General features: G+C 51.2%; 8 protein-coding genes across 8 annotated transcripts; 1 reads left to right on the top strand and 7 right to left on the bottom strand.

Moving 5' to 3' along the window:
* Window positions 1-98: 98 nt before the first annotated feature.
* Window positions 99-1,749, top strand: KVR01_002662 (uncharacterized protein; the record flags this gene model as incomplete). The annotated part of the gene is made up of 3 exons (XM_044789116.1): window positions 99-445; window positions 572-1,156; window positions 1,248-1,749. The coding sequence occupies 3 exons, from the start codon at window positions 99-101 to the stop codon at window positions 1,747-1,749; spliced, it is 1,434 nt and encodes a 477-aa protein (XP_044647677.1).
* Window positions 1,744-2,825, bottom strand: KVR01_003172 (uncharacterized protein). The gene is made up of 3 exons (XM_044785000.1): window positions 2,755-2,825; window positions 2,642-2,671; window positions 1,744-2,577 (listed from the first exon to the last, which is right to left on the bottom strand). The coding sequence occupies exons 1-3, from the start codon at window positions 2,805-2,807 to the stop codon at window positions 1,845-1,847; spliced, it is 816 nt and encodes a 271-aa protein (XP_044648187.1). The 5' UTR covers window positions 2,808-2,825; the 3' UTR covers window positions 1,744-1,844.
* Window positions 2,826-3,987: 1,162 nt separating this feature from the next.
* On the bottom strand, window positions 3,988-4,818 carry KVR01_004006 (uncharacterized protein; the record flags this gene model as incomplete). Its single annotated transcript, XM_044782653.1, has 1 exon — window positions 3,988-4,818. The coding sequence occupies one exon, from the start codon at window positions 4,816-4,818 to the stop codon at window positions 3,988-3,990; it is 831 nt and encodes a 276-aa protein (XP_044649021.1).
* Window positions 4,819-5,815: 997 nt separating this feature from the next.
* KVR01_002955 (uncharacterized protein) lies at window positions 5,816-6,431 on the bottom strand. Its single transcript, XM_044784946.1, has one exon. It carries the CDS (start codon window positions 6,304-6,306, stop codon window positions 5,854-5,856), a length of 453 nt encoding a protein of 150 aa, XP_044647970.1. The 5' UTR covers window positions 6,307-6,431; the 3' UTR covers window positions 5,816-5,853.
* Window positions 6,432-7,713: 1,282 nt separating this feature from the next.
* KVR01_003949 (uncharacterized protein) lies at window positions 7,714-8,778 on the bottom strand (the record flags this gene model as incomplete). The annotated part of the gene is made up of 2 exons (XM_044783981.1): window positions 7,714-8,020; window positions 8,084-8,778. The coding sequence occupies 2 exons, from the start codon at window positions 8,776-8,778 to the stop codon at window positions 7,714-7,716; spliced, it is 1,002 nt and encodes a 333-aa protein (XP_044648964.1).
* Window positions 8,779-9,438: 660 nt separating this feature from the next.
* On the bottom strand, window positions 9,439-11,481 carry KVR01_002339 (uncharacterized protein; the record flags this gene model as incomplete). The annotated part of the gene is made up of 8 exons (XM_044782792.1): window positions 9,439-9,675; window positions 9,731-9,806; window positions 9,890-10,065; window positions 10,149-10,291; window positions 10,356-10,784; window positions 10,926-11,162; window positions 11,239-11,316; window positions 11,379-11,481. 8 exons carry the CDS (start codon window positions 11,479-11,481, stop codon window positions 9,439-9,441), a joined length of 1,479 nt encoding a protein of 492 aa, XP_044647354.1.
* Window positions 11,482-12,697: 1,216 nt separating this feature from the next.
* On the bottom strand, window positions 12,698-13,874 carry KVR01_002804 (uncharacterized protein; the record flags this gene model as incomplete). The annotated part of the gene is made up of 2 exons (XM_044786573.1): window positions 12,698-13,489; window positions 13,590-13,874. 2 exons carry the CDS (start codon window positions 13,872-13,874, stop codon window positions 12,698-12,700), a joined length of 1,077 nt encoding a protein of 358 aa, XP_044647819.1.
* Window positions 13,875-14,546: 672 nt separating this feature from the next.
* KVR01_002228 (uncharacterized protein) lies at window positions 14,547-16,290 on the bottom strand (the record flags this gene model as incomplete). Its single annotated transcript, XM_044790967.1, has 2 exons — window positions 14,547-15,641; window positions 15,703-16,290. 2 exons carry the CDS (start codon window positions 16,288-16,290, stop codon window positions 14,547-14,549), a joined length of 1,683 nt encoding a protein of 560 aa, XP_044647243.1.
* Between the last annotated feature and the right edge of the window lie 601 nt (window positions 16,291-16,891).

Genomic DNA, 16,891 nt, shown 5'->3' with positions numbered 1-16,891 from the left:
ACGAATTAGTCCCGCGACGTGCTAGCACATTTTCCCTTCGTGGGGCCTTGTAAGGACTTTCCTCTACATCAAAATAACCAGCACCTGCAAACACTGTCATGGACCCACCTCCACAGGCGGAATGCCTCGTCGCAGCTGGACTTTCAGACCAGCTCCTCTTTCCCACTGACTCTGAGTATGTAACCCGGAATGAATCCTATTTCGACAACGGCTCGAAGCTCCGACCGACATGCATAGTCCAGCCGAGAACTGGAGCCGACGTGGCTACGGCTCTCAATGCCCTTTCCAACGCCGGCCAGGCCTTTGCTGTCCGAGCCGGTGGTTATACCAACAGGGTCGGCAGCAACAACATCGACGGCGGAATCACTATCGACCTGGGTCTCCTAGCATTTGTCGACTACAACCATGAGACCGAGACGGCGTTCTTGGGTCCCGGTGCCAAGTGGTTCGTCTGACAGTCTCCTTGGCCTGTTCCGTCATCCCCACTTCCATCCCCTTTTATAAGGCATGCGATACCTTAAGAACACCCTTTCGTACATGCCTTTCCGTTTCCAACCACGTATTAAAATAGGCAGAACGTATACGACGAGCTGGAGAATCATGGACGTTTCATCGGTGGGGCGCGGGTGGGCAATTTAGGCGTCGGCGGCTTCCTACTCGGAGGTGGGCTGTCATACTACTCTGGTCACTGCGGATTTGCCTGCGACCAGATCGCAGGCTACGACGTCGCTTTGAGCAACGGCAAGATCATCCATGCGAACAAACAAGAAAATGGGGACCTCTTCCAAGCCCTCAAGGGGGGCAGCAACAGCTTTGGCATTGTAACACGCTTTGCCATCAAGACATACCCTATACGAGGCCCACTGTGGGGCGGCGTAGCATTGAGACCTGCTGATATTGTGCCACAAGCTTCGGAGGCATTGGAAAGCTTCACTGCGAAGGTTGTCGACGACCTTGCAAGCAGCGTCATCTTTGTTGCAATCTATAAACCCGACTTGGGTGGAGACGGGTTTCTGACGATGTGTTTCAACACAGCCGGGGTGGAAAAGCCCAAAGCTTTTGACGATTTCATGTCTTTGCCTGAGACTTTCAGTAGCTACAAGACTGGGAAGTTACAAGACATGCTTCCATTCTCGGAGCTGCCTCTGGGCTACTAGTAAGGAGGCCACCGTCCCCCTTCCCACTTATCACCGTCAAGGTTTCCACATGCAGCTTTCAGGAGGACTTCATATTGATTGCAGTAACAGCAACATTTGGTACACCCTGACTTTCAAGAATGACGCCAGCATTGTTGCCAAGGCCTCCGAGCTACTCTACCAACTAGCAAGAGACCTCCAGGGGCACATCCCAAGCAACGAGTTCAACACGCACTGTGCATTTCAGCCAATTCCCCGTCTTTATACTGAAAGGTCTCTGGAGTCAGGCGGTAATATTCTGGGTCTTGACGCCTACCCGCATGACGCCATCCTGCTACAGGCGAGTGCAAGCGTCAAGACGGCTGAGTTGGCCGAATGGGTGCGTCCCCGCGTGGAAGGTCTCGTGAGCGCCGTCAGAGATTTCGCTGGAGACGATCGTCTCTGCCCTTGGATCTATCTCAATTACGCCCATAGTAGCCAGGAGGTGTTTGAGAGCTACGGACCTGAGAATGTTAGCAGGATCAGGGATGTCGCAAAGAAGTACGACCCGGAGGGTGTATTCCAGCGGCTTTGCCCTGGTGGATTCAAAGTTGAATTTGTGGATAGCCAGTGAGACCATTGTTATTACTCGATATATCGGAATAACATTGTTGGCGGAACAACTCTTTCGTCGATTACGCTGTGCCTTTGCCAACGTGCTTTTCCTTCTCAGAGCTTCTGGCCGCAATGGACATAAACCTCGAATCTGCAATAGCAGCCAGACCTTATGTTCTCATACACCTGTCTCTCTATCTGCTCCAACTCCTCATTCCTAATCGCTCCTGTCTTGCGAATCCATGAAATGACGGCCCTCATACCATTAGCTGTCATTTTAGCTCTCGTGTTGGGAAGTCTATCGGTGCTCACGCAGTCAATAGGGATGGGCATCAACCCAGCGGCCCGCATGTCATCGGAAAGCGTATTCCAGCCGTGGCTGAGGTTTTCGTGCAACGCATCAAGGAACATCCTCCCTATCTGGCGCACTGCATCCACCTTTGACGCCTCCCCGCCCCTCAGATACTTGGTCCCGGCCATATCACACTCCTCCCACTGCACCCAGCCACCGGGCTTGACCAGTCGGGCAACGTTGCTGACGACGCCGGGCCAGTCGCCTGGGAGCATGGCTGCGACCAGAATACGCACGTGTACGAGGTCGTACGTTGCATGAAGTTCCACTGGGACGGGCTGTTTGATGTCGAGCACGTTGAGCGACGGACTTCCTCTCGCAGTCGTCTTGAACATAGTCGAGGATATGTCGTAACCGTCGAGCGTCGCCCCAGGATAGGATGCCAGGTCCCAGAAGCACTCAAGATAGTGGCCGGTTCCTGTCCCGATATCTGCAACTCGTGGATTGGGCGGGAGGGACGCGGCAACTTCAGGGTGGATGAGATAGCCAATGTTCCTGTGTGCGTCCATTCAGCCGCAGTATGACCCCACAAGTTAGTAAAAGTGGAGGGATTGCAAACATCGTAAGGAGGTCAAATTGCTCATCCAATCTGGCAACATCATAGTTAGCCGCAAGCTCAGGACTGGGGTTTTAAGAGTGTTTGCCGCGATCTAGAATGAGTGTAGACCCTACCGTTGAGCTTCTGATTCGTTGCGAACCATGTTGTCATTATAAATATCAGACATTGTGGACGTCCCAGTGATGAGGGTGCCAACTAGTGATTTCCTGTGTGTCAATGGTTATGATGACCGTGAGGGTACGAGTTTTAAATACTGCTATGAAATCTAACTTGTTTTTTTTTAGAAATTCTCGTCTTTTAGCAGTCACACTTATACTAGTAGTAGTTTAGTTTCTTTAATCTAAACTTTAAAGAGATTAGGAATTAAATACTAATAGTTAATTAATATATCTCACATTTATTTAAAATATAAACGCTTTTTCAAAATAATTGAATAAAAAGATGCTTTTTAATTATGAAATACTAGGTACTAGGTGTTCTATGTGTGAAGGGGTTGTCTAACCCACCTCGTTAAGCAATGATAGGTAGTGATACTTGAGCTATTTCTTGTTATTGGCTGTGTGGTAACACGACATTGACTATTGAAAGCGTGTCTGACACAGACATGTGCCGAAATGTGTGACGCCACTTGCGGCGCCTGTTGATATATGTTGATGGGAATCGGAGGTGGGCTCAATAAATCCATGCACACCCACCTAGGTACCTTAGCATCTAGGCAGAAGTCGAACGGCGACCGAGGCTTGGTGTCACTGCAGGCGGACCAGAGGGTGCCATCTGCAGCCGAACCCCGTCCACCATTGTGTCCGAATCGGGGTCCTGGGTTCTACGAATTTATCTTGCGCGCTGGAGTTTGCCGACAGTAGTCTCCCCTACAAAATGATGTACCGGGAGTCGAGCGAAGCCGTGGATGACTCTCAAGGAATACATAATGATGCGCTCGCTCCTTGGGCAAAATGCTCGCTTGGACACTAGAGTGAGGAGGCCTCATCAATGCTGAGGTATTATGAGCTGACATGCTCCGCCCGCGGGTTATTCTCGTGGCCGACCATGCATTGGGGAAACACTCCTGATGCAACGCCCCTGAACTCCGTCAGCCGACTTAGTACCTGTACTTGTTGGGCAACCCAAGGGTCCCGAAGCTGTGCACAGAAAGTTTGTAAATACCATGGGGGTCTCTAAGTGTCATTTTATTTTTGGTAGAGAATCCTGTGCTCATCTCGGTCATAAAGTGTATGAATTCAAATATTGAGCACACTTTTCCCTACCGGGTAATTCTTTATTCATGTGCGAAACGATTTGCCTGCCACCTCCATGACTTCAAATACTTCGGTTCTGGACACCCGAAATCACACCGCAACTGACCTTTTCCCACTTGATGCAATTGTCATAGTGTGGATGTACCGAAGCTTCCCCTTAACCATGCGGAACTCATGGCTGTCCGGAGCGTTACTCAAGTGCTGGAAGATGTTGATCACATCCACCGATCCATATGACTCATCAATAACGTAGCGCCTATTGATGTTTGGTGCCTGATTATTGTTGGTCGGTATCCCGGGCTTGCAGCTGTCGGTAGGAGACCCGTTGCCGGTGTACGCTGAGCCCTCAAGCCGGGCGCACGGCGTGCCCCAGGGGACAGCGTCGATCGCGCTCTTGTTGTTCCACATGTCCAGATAGGCGTCTGCGGCATTCTTGAGTGCCTCACGGGTGTCTCGCTCGCCGGCCGGTATGATGCTCCAGTCCTCCTTCAGGACCCACTCGAGCGTCTTGCTGGCGTTGAAGAGCCAGGACCCCGTGGTTGAGACGACAGAGTCAACCAGGTAGACGAGCATATCGTTGTCCGGGTCGTGGCGGACCTGTGTGCCCACGACATGGGGAGAGGCACGGTCGGTCATGATCATTTCCGTGTATGATGCACAATCTGTGAGGTCTGTGATGGTACGGTTGTGGTCCACGTGTATCGCGTGCGCGAAAACTCCGCTAGTCATTTGCATTGTTTGGTTGTTCTCTATGTAGGTGAGGTTGTGAGGGTCGGCGCCCTGCAAATTGCCGAGAGATCCAACATTCTGCGCGTCGACTAGACCGTGGGCAAATTGTAGCAGCCGTGTCTGGTTACATTCTGCACCGAGCACGGCCAAGAACAGGTTGCTGGCAACGACGTATTCTGGAAGGCGAACCATGATGTAGGTTGGCTCTGTGTTTGGGCCAGACTGACAGTTTCTGACGAAGACTCCGAAGAACCATCTATTCTTCTAAGAAGACAAGAAGGCTCTTTTATTATCGTGCCTTCTTTTCGGATAGCAATACAAGTGCCGAATCGCCTCACTGAGGTAAGACACATTCCGGCAAAATGGAGATCCATGAGCAGCTTGGCCTGTCCCAACAAATCAGCTTCCGAAAGCTTTCCCGCAACGAGCCAAATGATTAGCAATCTAGAGTTATATTGCCCGCAAGAGCCACAACATATGTTTCCGTGGATTGCCCCTCGGCATTGTCCTTTCTTGCATCGCTGGGAACAAACAGAGGAACAAAATTTGTCCAAAGGGCCCGATTCATGACACCAGATTGGAGTTACTCCTCTGCTGAACACGTATCCCCCGACGAGATAAAAATTCGGTTATTTACTGCAAGAGAATGAATCATTACTTGTATAGTGCAGATGCTTTACATTCCGGGCGCCCATCAGGATTGGAGATGGAGATGAACAGTATTATCATCCATGCTCTGATTTTGATGCACCAATGGTTCTCCTCAGGCGATCCCGTAAAATGGCAGTCCGGGTCTACTCGAATAATTTGTCCCTGGCACATGCAGCTTTACAGTTGAATGGAGCACAAATACAAGTACTCCCTCGATGTTGCAGAACTCGTGTCGCGCGATAAATGCAGTTCAAGTCTCGGATTCAACAAGAGCACACTGTCAATTTCACCAAGGAAGCTGTGTGTGAAAAGCAATTTCCAGTCCATCGATTGTGATTAGCTTAGTAATTGACTCTATAGGCTGATCTATATGATTGCCGCATGTCCATCCATGGTAACGATCGTAATTGGCAAAACCTTGCCCAACCAACACCCGATGTCCCCAGGCAAGAATTCCCATACAACCAGCCCCCAAGTCATTTCCTGAACGACTCATGTTGGATTTGGCAATTCGCTCCTAAGATGATACCGACAGCCAGAAGTTGAGAGCCCTGATAGTCTCCGAAGAAGCTGAGCTTAGGCGGCGCAGCTGAAGCCACAGCTCTCGCCAGCCTGAAGGGCAGGCTCGTTACGGCAGACAGCGACGTCGGGGTTCTTGCCGCCACCCAGGACACAGCAGCCCGAGGCACAGTTGGCGTCGCTGGTGCAGATGCCAGTCACGAATTGGGCACCGTCGACGCCAACGTTGGCAGGTCCCTGTCCGTCAGCGACGTTTGCAGGGTTGCAGGCCGCGTCGTTGCCACCAGCAGCAGCAGCGCCTCCTGCGTTACCGCCAGCTCCACCGGCATTGCCGCCCTGTGCGTTACCGGCACCCCCTGTTGCCTGAGCATTGCCAGCGGCTCCTGTGGCCTGGGCGCCCTGGGCGTTTGCGACTCCAGTGGCGGCCGCTCCGTTGCCAGCATCACAGGGAGCGGCGATGACTCCGGCGGCGGCCAGGGCGAGGACGGTGATGATGCGGTAAGAGACCATTTTGATTGGTGGGGTGGGTTGAAAAGGTGTGGTTGTGGAATATAAATTAGGGTGTTAGAGTAAAGTGTGTGTGGACGCCGGGTCTCACTAGTGAATGATAGACTGGTTTGTTGTTGTTGGTGAAGCTGTGGTTGGATGATGATGATGAGAAAGTGTGAGTGGACAAGTGGAACAGAGCACAGGAATTATATATACAGAATGGCCCCCGAATTTGGTGGAGAATTCAGTGTCCCAGATAGTAGAAGAAGGTCACCTCTCCGTAAAGACGTCATGAGGCCGATGCAGCACCCGCAATATGCTTTGCGCGACGCAGCAAGACGTCTGAAGAGAGAGTATCAAACGGGTGTGAACACTGGCCGACATCTCGGGTGCAGGGGGCAGAGACGGAACCTGAAGTTGCCCCGGGCCTGTAGTGCGGCCTGGAGCTTGTTCTCAGAGTCTGGACTCTTCCCTTCAAATGGGCCTCATTTGGGGCTACCTGGAGTAAGCATGGTAATTTATGTTGAGGTCGGCGTATCAGGTCGCGCCGTATGTGCCGCAAAGCTTGGGGGATGTTGGCCTGACACTGGCCGCCCCTTGGCGTCAGCAGGCAGCGGGTGCAAATGACACAGCGATCAAATCCACTCTTTTGCATGGCACTTACTGATCCGGCTTCAGTCATCAAAATTGACGTTATCAATTGCCTGAAGTAGATTGTTGCACTCGCTGCCTGCTGAATATGCTGCAACATGGTGCGCGATGAGGAGGCCATTTGGCCTCTCGATTTGACATCCGTGGGGTTGCGACGTCGCAGGCAGTCGAGCCAAAAGTCTTTACTACGGCCTTCCAATGGCCCCTTTTTCTCCCTACCGAAGCTTTTTCACTTATTCATTGCGCTCTTTCAACCATACGCGGAATATCACGTGCCTCGCGTGCGTGCGAATCTGTTGACTTCATTGTTTCGACCTAGGTAAGTACTCTAGCAAGCGGTTCTCGACTGGAGAAGATATCTCTTCAATCACAAGCATGTGACCTTGGTGAGTCCAAGTGCTTTTCAACTAGAGAGACATTCCAAATTATGACATTCGAAATTCCGTTCTTTTGCCCATGCACATAATGTGCTAGCACTACCTAGGGAAGCAACCTTCACCTCAGCAGCTTTATTTATCTCTCAAGGCGCCGCTTGTCTATATTGAGATCTGAGGTTGGCACCCACAAAAGCGTAGGGCATGCCCAAGGCAAATAGGAGAACCTCTCTTAAATTAACCCGCTTCTTGTTACTCTCAGAACGTTGATTTCTAAGTTGTCATGTATATTCCCTATGTCTTATTTGCTTTCTCTACTTGCCTAGGTAGGTACCTGGGTAAGTAAGTAGTAAGCCCTATTCAGGTGCAACCCCTATTTTTGCGGGTGCGAATTTCTGATGTTCTAGATATTAAGCAAAGCGCCTTTCGTTGTTGTTGCAAGCTTCGCCCTCCACAGCCTGTGCTCATTCAGAATGAACATTTCACCGTCTTTACCAAAACAGAAATTGGCAGCACCACCATCGACAAGAATTTTGCCGAGCAAGACACCCCCCGGCGACCAGATATTGACTCCATCTCCGCAACCGCTGTATACGTTTCCATGAACGTCACACTTAATCCCATCCGGCACACCGTTGTCAGCCATTGCGAAAAGCCGTCGGTTCGTGAGGAACGGTTCATCGGAATATACGGTGACGTCGAAAGCGTAACTGTCGTCGTCTGTCAGGTCATACACTTTCTTCTGTAAGAAGAAGAAACCTGTGGGTACTCACATTGTTGAAGCTCTTGTAAGGTCCGTGGTCCCATCGCCATGGATGAAATCCGTATCAGTGACATAGACAATCCTCTCATCGGGGCTGAAGCAGATCCCGTTCGGTCGACCAAACCCATCCGCCACCGCTCTTATGGACCCGCTACCTGGGTGATACCTATACACCTGGCTAGGTAGCTGAGGAGGGCGACGTATGCCCTGCTCGAATCCGTAGATTGGGTCCGTGAACCAGATCGAACCGTCCGAGTGCACAACGACATCGTTGACCGAGTTAAACTCCCGGCCATGGAAAGCGCTTATTATACTGCGGGTATTATACGGCGGCTCTGAGTCCATATACACAATTCCGCCAGGTTCGCTTTTTGTCCCTTGTGCGCAGATCAAGGTGCCGTTTTGATAGTTGACACCACCATTTCCCATTGGTACCCCGACTGGATTGACTTCTTCGCACCTCGCTCCTGAGCTGCCATCGTGAGGGAGGTGAACTCTGGTTATCTGGATCTTGCGGTCACCGGTTTTTAGGTCGGTGAATTGGTTGCTCGTGATTATGAGACTATTGTCCTTCTCGATGAACACGCCAGCCTCGTGAGCGAAGGGGTAGTCGGGATTTTCACATAGCAAGGTCAGCTCAGGCGACGGGCCAAAAAGATCTTGCACGGCCTTTTGGTGCACAAGAAAGGATTCTGAAGACGTCATCTCTGAGATGAGTAAAAGAAAAAGGGTCCTCGTGGGTATGGAAACAATATCACAATTGCGCAGCTGCGTTCTCTCCTGGCCGGATCGAGCTGCGGCTGTGATACCTTTTCGCGAACGTTGAGCACGCGGAGCAAATCCCCGGCTAATAATCGGCACGATGCGGGGAAGATCTCCACAATCCAGAACAGTCTGCGATAGCCGGCAACTAAACAAGCCCACGAGCAGGTTCTGAACGATGAACGACGATTGCCTCCGCGCTAATCCATAGGCAAAACGCCAAATGCCCATCGGCATCGCAACGGAAAATGGCCGACCATCGCTGCGGTAAATTGCCGAGCCTCGCAGTCTCCTTATGTGCTCGCGGCTATTGCCCGACGGTCGTTCAAGTGTGCTTTGACAACATCCCACACATTCCGCGCTTGTGAGTCATAATAATTTTAATGGCGCGTAACAGTTTCACTCAAATGGTTACGCCTCTCTGGGGTGATGCGGCTGTTGAGACAAGAAAAAACAGTGATCATTCTTATTCGGTGTTTAACAAGGTTTCAGCTGCGAGGCCACGACAAGGTTTAGACATCTATCTGAGAAATGGAGTACAATCCAAAGCAGTCTCCGATCAAAGTCGGATGCTTCGTAGAGCACAAGATCGGCTTCCTCTCTTCAGACTTTCCCATATGTGTGGACATCTTCAATCTGGGTGTCATCCGCCTTGTCCTCGTGCAAGAATGGTGCGCCATCCGTAGCGAAAACACGGTCCATGTCTTCCAGTTCCAGGCCTTTCGTCTCAGGGAAAAATAAATAAATAATCGGGACAAATGAAGCATTCAGAGTCGCGAATATGATGTAAGTTCTCCACCCAATGTTGGTGATGGCGATAGGGGTAATTTGCACAATCATCTGTCGCAATTTGGTCAGCCAGCGGACCAACCTGACCATAGAAGGTTGGTCTTACATAATTGAAAATCCAATTCGATGCCGTCGATATCGACGATCCTCGCTGTCGCAGGCGTAAGGGGAGAATCTCGGATCTTCTCCCAGTTAGTAGAGTACTATGTATGTGGTACAGAAACGCCGTCAAAATCAAGTTCGCCGGTCCTGATTAATCACTTACGGATAAACCCAAACCGTTGCTTGGAACCCAACTGTAAAAGCCCCTTGGAAGACGAATAGCATTGCCGCAGCACCAATACCAGCTGCACGAGCAATTGCTGTTGCGTTCTCAACTTGGTATATCAGAGCTGACTGGACCACCATGACGGCAGCCATGAGACTGATCATCGAGAGGAGCTGATATATGGTAGTATGAGCACACGACATACGTTACGATGGCCGAAGCCGAGGTTACCAATAACCGAGGAAAGGCCGCTTACCAGGGGACGTCTGCCGACTCGGTCAATAAGGAACCAAGGGATAAACGACGCGACGAAGAACCAAGTCTGCAAGAAGCCAGACATGAGAGCAGACATATTGCTGCTGAATCCGACGCTCTTCTGAAACAGAGTTCCGCTGTAGTCTGTTCAAAATAACACAGTGTAAGCAAGACCATGATGGATGTCGGACTGAATCATCTAACTCACAAATGATTGCGTTGATACCACCAAGCTGCTGGAAGGCCTGAATACCGCAAGCGATCAGGAGCCTCCTACGGCTCTTGATACTATCCTCTTTCAAAACATCTTTCCAGGAACCAGCACCAATGGAGGCCTCATATGCTACAGTCTCAAGGATCGCACCATGGAGGCGTTGGATATCTTGCTCATCGCCATCGTCGGCTCCCTTGATACGCTTAAGGACGGCGTAGCACTCTTCGGGTTTGTCGTGTGCCGCAAGCCATCGTGGGGTCTCGGGTATGATGAGAAGGATGAAGAACATCGGAATGATGCATATGCATTGGAGTATCACCGGAATCCTCCAGGCGTAGCTTGCTGTGTGGCTCGAGAAGGCGTAGTCGATCCAGTGGACGAGGAAAATACCGAAGTTGAGAGTGGAAAGCTGAGCGCAGACATCTGTCCCGATATCATTAGGGTCATTCTCAGAGTGCAAAATCCGATGAGATGGAAGAAAAGGGAGGGTGGCATGAAGAATGGAAAGCTTTAATGTGGAAGAGACATATTGGAGAACTCGGAAGAATTGAGAACGAGACTTACAGATACCACGGCTTGATTTGGGGCTAAACTCTGCCTGGATCACGGGGACGGTGGAGTTAATCATTCCCATCCCAACGCCCGACACCACTCGACCCACGATCATTTGAGCTCGGGTGTATGAAGAAGCTTGTAAAACAGCGCCGACGACCATGATTGCGCAGCCGATAGCAACGGTCTTACGGCGACCCAACCTCTCTCCTACAAATGCCGTTGTCACAGACCCGATGAAACAACCGACTTTTGGTCATTGTTGCTTATCAGTAAAATAACACTCGAGAACGCGTAATGAGAACAGAGTAGTGACATTACTCACTCTCGTAAATGGCAACAATTAATCCGGTCATAGTCGAGTCGGGAGAGTTGAAGGTCAGGTTAAACGAAGGCGTATTTACTGTTCAGAAGATATCAGCCTCGCAGCACGATAAGACAGGGAGGGACATGGCGCTCTCTTACCAAGTCCGCCCATCAACCCATTGTCAAACCCGATGAGCATGAAGCCCAACGAGGTCAGCACGCTGACAGTGAGGATCAACGGCCGTCCTTGGAGTTCACCCATTGTCGGTTGAGTACTCGTGGAATTTCCTTGAAATATTTTGTAAAACTGGTAATTCCAATAGATAGAGCGCCAAGGACCCGCAAATTCCTGAGCAGGCAAGCGGCGGGTATTTAACACACAGCATTCCGGGCCACCAGCCCCGTGGGGATTTAAACTCAGCGCTTAGTGCTGGAGCCCCGTGGGGAAGACAGTGGGGGTCAGGAACTGGTAAGGGCAATCCATGATATCACTGTCAGTATGGTTCCTGGATGAATCCTTGCCCCTTACGAAGCAGTCCAAGTTAGTCTCTATCGTTCTGGAACGCCGGTGCCGACAGAATCGATCCCGGTAATCGGGCTCCAGGAGGATGATCTTGCCAGGCGCCCAAACATCTCTCTGGCGTTTAGCTTTCAAAATTTGACGAACATTTAAAGTAAAAAGTCATGAAGTAAAAAGTCAGATACCGCTGGTGGGCACCGCCGCTCGGAGGGGAGTTTACTTTCCATCAAATGTGGTTTCGCTTCTATTCCGTATACGTCCGAGGACATACATGGCGCCTTCATACGGTGTCAGGATGATAAGCAGAGGTGGTATTAGTGTGGAGAAAGCACTGTGTTGGGTTGGCCAATATGGGAGTTCCGCACTGATTGCCAGTGGTGTGGGAGCAGGGTCGACTTACAACTTGTAATCGCTACACAGGACTGTCCTACAGCATCTACTTATTCAATCAAAGGACACTTTCCCTTCGATTATCCACCATTGTTCCAAAAGCGGAAGCATACTAGTAATATGAGTAATTACACTGTCGCTTGATGGGATCAACGTTCAGGGCGATGCACACACACAGCCTCCCAAACGTTACAAGCTTTGCAGCCGTGTCACAAAGCACCCAGAGTAAAGGCCGCTTTTCAACAACACTAGACTTGACTGCTCACAGTGAGACACATTGGGAGCTTCTAGGGCACCTTCTAGTTAAATTCACCGTCTAAGGACTGTTATGCTTTCATCAGGCTGCCGCTGACTGCAGGTGGGTGGTTGCCCCGAGGGCGCTGCGCGCACCTCGCTGCAATCTATGAGGCCGTTGACATTTTCAGCCTAGAATTGACCGGAGTCTTGCTTGTTTACTTTTTTCTTTCCGAAACAGACCATGTGCAATTCAAAATCTCACAATGTCCATCATGGCAGTTTCCGCGCTTTTCCTTGTGGCTCTGATCCCATCAGGGAGAGCTTCCCCGATCTACGGCTTGTCCGAAATCTCCTGCAACTTCGGCCCACTTCTTCCAACCCACGGGACTGGCCCGACGAGCCATCCCGGGTTGCTCGTCAACCAGGCGGTCATCTTTTCATGTTTCAGAACAAGACGAAGGTCGGTGCCAAATTTCCGCGCTGTCTCCGCGCACTTGTGGTAGTGCGTGAGAATCTTCATCCAGTCGTCTTCGTTGCCAACAGGGCTACCAAATCCCATCCCGTAGACACAACAGTGGGGACGGGGCCGGCCCATACATTCCAAGACATCCATCTCAGTCGCATCTTGGATGTTGACGTAGCAATCACTGTCGAAATGGTCGGAGCGGATTGGGTATGCGAGTGCTTGGGCGACCTCCAGGTGGGGGACGAGGTAGGGCTTGTCCGAGTCCTTGGCGGGATATGCACCAGTCCTGTCCACCTTCTTCGAAGTGTGGTCGGTGAGGAAGATCTTCGTGATTTGGGGGAGAAGGGGTGATCGAGCATCGTAGAACACCCACTCGAGGCACTCAAAGCTGATCTTGAATCCGTAAGACCATAGTTGCATGTGGTTCATAACAGGGATGAGGATGTCCATGACGACGGAGCTGAAGACCGAAGTGTGCTCAGGTTTGTTTTTGGAAAACAGCACGCAGGGCTTGACACCCTTCAATACGAGAAGAAACTCCACATGGTGGCGAAGGTGTGCGGCGCCATCCCACCAGTACTTTGTAGTGGTATCGTCGTGGCGAAGTGGTCCGACTGGTACTTTCAGTAGGAAATCTCGCTCCATCTCACGGAAGATCTGTCTCGGAATGAAATTAGCAGGGCTCTCATATCGGGTTTTGCTGAATCTTGATCTCTGTTGAACCGAGGCGAGGTTGAAGGTTTAGGAAATGACTGACGTTGAAGGCAGCGTCCACGGAGCTTTCAAATACGCCATCGTCTCGCTGCTTTTCCTCATCTGGACTGATGGTCGGGAAGCTGTGGGAATGAGGATGCTTGTCGAGGTCGTGACAGATCGCATTGAATGTATTCTGGTCAACCTGGTTTGCATGTGCCGGGTCAAGAAAGTCGAAGACCGATTCGCGGACTTTGCTCAGGTCATCCGCGCAGTCGCAGATTTGGAAAGGACAGAATTTGCAGGCTGATATCAGTGCCCTCAGGCCAAGATTATCCGCGATCCCCATAGCTTCGTGGTGTTGCAATGCTGACATGGAAGAGCAGAGATGGGCAAGAGAGTGAAAGTTGAAGAAAGCAGAAAGAAAATCAAAAAGTTGATCTTAGAGGAAAAGATGAAGAAGAAGGGAAAAGTCTCTCTCAAAGGTTCCTTTCACAGCTCTGTGTGAACCAACGGCTGAGACAAATTCTAGGCAGACCTCAACTCTGGTGGGGTCCCAAGTATTCAACACAATGGCTTCAAGGCCACCTGGGCACATGAGGTGTTTCGGAAACTGTGACTTCCCGCTCGTTGGGTATCCACGAAATGTGCCCAACACCTAGCAGTCGCGACTGTCTACATTCTGATCAATTACTTGGGTCTGGGCCATATTGACCACCCTGAAATTTGTTCAGCACGAGATGTACATCAAGTACTTGCTCCCACGTGAAATACATTTGGAGAGGCGTTTGCAGTAGTTGTAAAAGCAATAACCTCAACCTGGAAACCTACCTAGGTAATGGTTATCCTCGTCAATACCTGTCTGCGTAAACGGAAGCGCATGGGGCCTTACCAGCCTCGACTCGGACGACCCGTGGTTTCAAATCACTCAGAATTCAATTTTGTGTAACTACAAACGAATTCTCTCATTCTATATTTACATGATGAGCCACAGTCTCATATTACGTTCCACCAACAGCAATCAAGAATATGAAGCCTCACCCCACCAATCACACCTCGAATTAGCAGCCGGGTCCTTGATTACACCCACGAACGTCGCGTTCAGATTCAGATTCGTATTCTTAGCACCGTAAATGGGGAACGCGGGCAGACTCTCACGGTTGGGGTCCCCTGTCTCTGCGAATGTCGTGAGATACCCTTGCAGAATACCCGCCGTTGTCGCGTTCGTAACGAGGGGGCTCCGTGTGCTGTTGATGTAGAACGAATAGTTGACATCCAGTGTGTGGACCCCCGGCGGCACGCTGAACAGGTACCCATATGCTGGTGGCCCCCTACGCCCATTGATACCAGCCCTTGCGCCCACGGCCTTAGCTACGAAGTAGGCGTGACAGGTGAAGGTGATATCGGCGACGGCGGTCATGACCCGGTCGAACGGGGTCGTCCACGGGAGGGAACTGGAGTTGTACACGGGCGGGTATATCTTGGTCGTCAGCTCCTTAAGGCTTGCTCTCGGGATATCGGGGAAGTAAAGTTTCATCCAGGTGTCGAAAGCGGAAGAGTTCGTGGCTGTCGGGTCCGTGTACTTCAGAGCCTCGAAGGTATTATGTGCCACCATCACCTGAACGCCCTTGTGGAACTGACCACTTGCCAGGAGCTTCTCTGGCAGCTCCGGAACGTACCCTCCGTCCGGTGCGGGACCGAATTGAAAACCGCCGAAGAAGTTCGATGACTGTGAGAGCTTGTTTGCGATCTGGACACGCAATGTGTCGAGCGCCACGAGGTCTGACAGTGAGGAGACGTTGGCGGCATTCAGGAAGGTCGAGTACGAGCCTTTGGCTTGCGAGGAATAAGGCCTCGGTACATAGGCTGGAGACTGAAGTATAGCCCGCTGGAACTGCGGAGCGTCCTTCTTGCCACCGTATGCGGTGATGTGGTGGAGGATAGACCCTCCGCCGGCAGACTCGCCCATAATCGTGACGCGAGATGGGTCGCCGCCGAAAAGATGAATCCTCTTATTTATCCACTGAAGAGCTTTGCGTTGGTCGTGCAACCCTACATTGGGCACTCCTCCTGCCGAGGTGAATGACTCTCCTTGCAGCCAGCCCAGAGCACCGAGCTGTATTCAGGCTGTCAGCTTTGAGGTTGTGGGGTCCTTTAAAAATCATGATGAGACTGACCCGGTAGTTCAAAGCGACGAAAACAACACCTTCTCCATCTTCATCAAAGCTGCGGTCCTGGAGGCCTAGAGGGTTTGTCAAAGGCCCACCCCACTTCGCGCCAATCTGGAACCCACCGCCATGGACCCAAACCATGACGGGGCGTAATGAATGGGAACGTTGATTCCAAGCCGACTGTGGCACGACAACGTCGAGAAAGAGGCAGTCCTCGCTCTCCAGCTCGCCCGGGGGAGCAGTCACGAAACTGGGGTTTTGCCATGGTGTATATGCCTGGGGGCAGATCTTGCCATAGGTGCCATCCTGGACCCCGGCCGAGCGGTTGTTGATGGGTTCTTGTGGCAGCTGGAAGCGGAGGGAGCCGACTGGAGGCGCAGCGTAACGTATATTCGAGAAATTGTAATATGTTCGCTCATCCGGAGAAGTCGTAATCCGAGGGGCGTGGAGAGCATAGCCTAGGTCCACCACGGGTCTTGACGTGTTCGGTTCGGTTACTTTTGTATCACGGCGAATTAAGCCGCCAGTTGCCAGACTGCTTGCCCAAGATCCTGAAGCAGCTAGGGCTAGAAACGCAAGGAAAATGGCCGTCATTTTGCACAATCTCTACCACTCGCCTGGGATGGGTGTGGCGTTATGCCAGCAGCAGTCAAACAGGGTTCACCTATGGTATCCTGATCAAATCGACGGTTCCATATGATTTGGTCTTGTTTCTCTTCCACGGCTTACACGTAGCGAAAACCGGATATCGAGACCTCGGGCACTGAATAAAGTGTCAGTGCTCTGACGTGATGCAAGATGCAACTTTGCAAGTTGGGACGAACCTGGCCCGCCGCCCGACTTCTGATCCGCTCTCGGAGCCTTGTACCTGAGGGGTTTGCCCTTCAGGGCTTTGCAGTCTAGGAATTGCAAGTTGCTAATAATGAGACGTGTGCTCCATAGGGCTTTGCTTTTCAAATCCAGGGGTTGGCTTTGATTTATACCATCAGACCAAGTCACGGTAGCACGAAAATGCTTGACATTACAATTCTAACCCGTAACGGTGAAATCGTTGCTCATTATAACTGTGCCAGAGGGATATTTCTTGTAAAAGTAGTCCTCGAGACTACCCAAAAAAGGCGCCAGGGATGTTCGGGTTTTCCGCCGCGCACTTCACTGTCCAGCTTGGATTGCCAGCGCACCAACGCGAAATTAA

This window comes from Diaporthe batatas, assembly GCF_019321695.1.
Source record: "Diaporthe batatas strain CRI 302-4 chromosome Unknown Contig00003, whole genome shotgun sequence".
Lineage (NCBI taxonomy): Eukaryota > Fungi > Ascomycota > Sordariomycetes > Diaporthales > Diaporthaceae > Diaporthe > Diaporthe batatas.
Note: the sequence above shows the minus strand (reverse complement) of the source record. Positions and strands in the feature narration are given on the sequence as shown.

Excerpts from the sequence above, each read along its gene's own strand:
- KVR01_003172 (XM_044785000.1), bottom strand. The coding sequence starts at position 2,807 with ATGTCTGATATTTATAATGACAACATGGTTCGCAACGAATCAGAAGCT. Across the intron at positions 2,672-2,754 it reads AACGAATCAGAAGCTCAACG|ATTGGATGAGCAATTTGACC; the intron begins GTAGGGTCTACA and ends TGATGTTGCCAG. Across the intron at positions 2,578-2,641 it reads CAATTTGACCTCCTTACGAT|GAACATTGGCTATCTCATCC; the intron begins GTTTGCAATCCC and ends GGACGCACACAG.
- KVR01_002955 (XM_044784946.1), bottom strand. The coding sequence starts at position 6,306 with ATGGTCTCTTACCGCATCATCACCGTCCTCGCCCTGGCCGCCGCCGGA.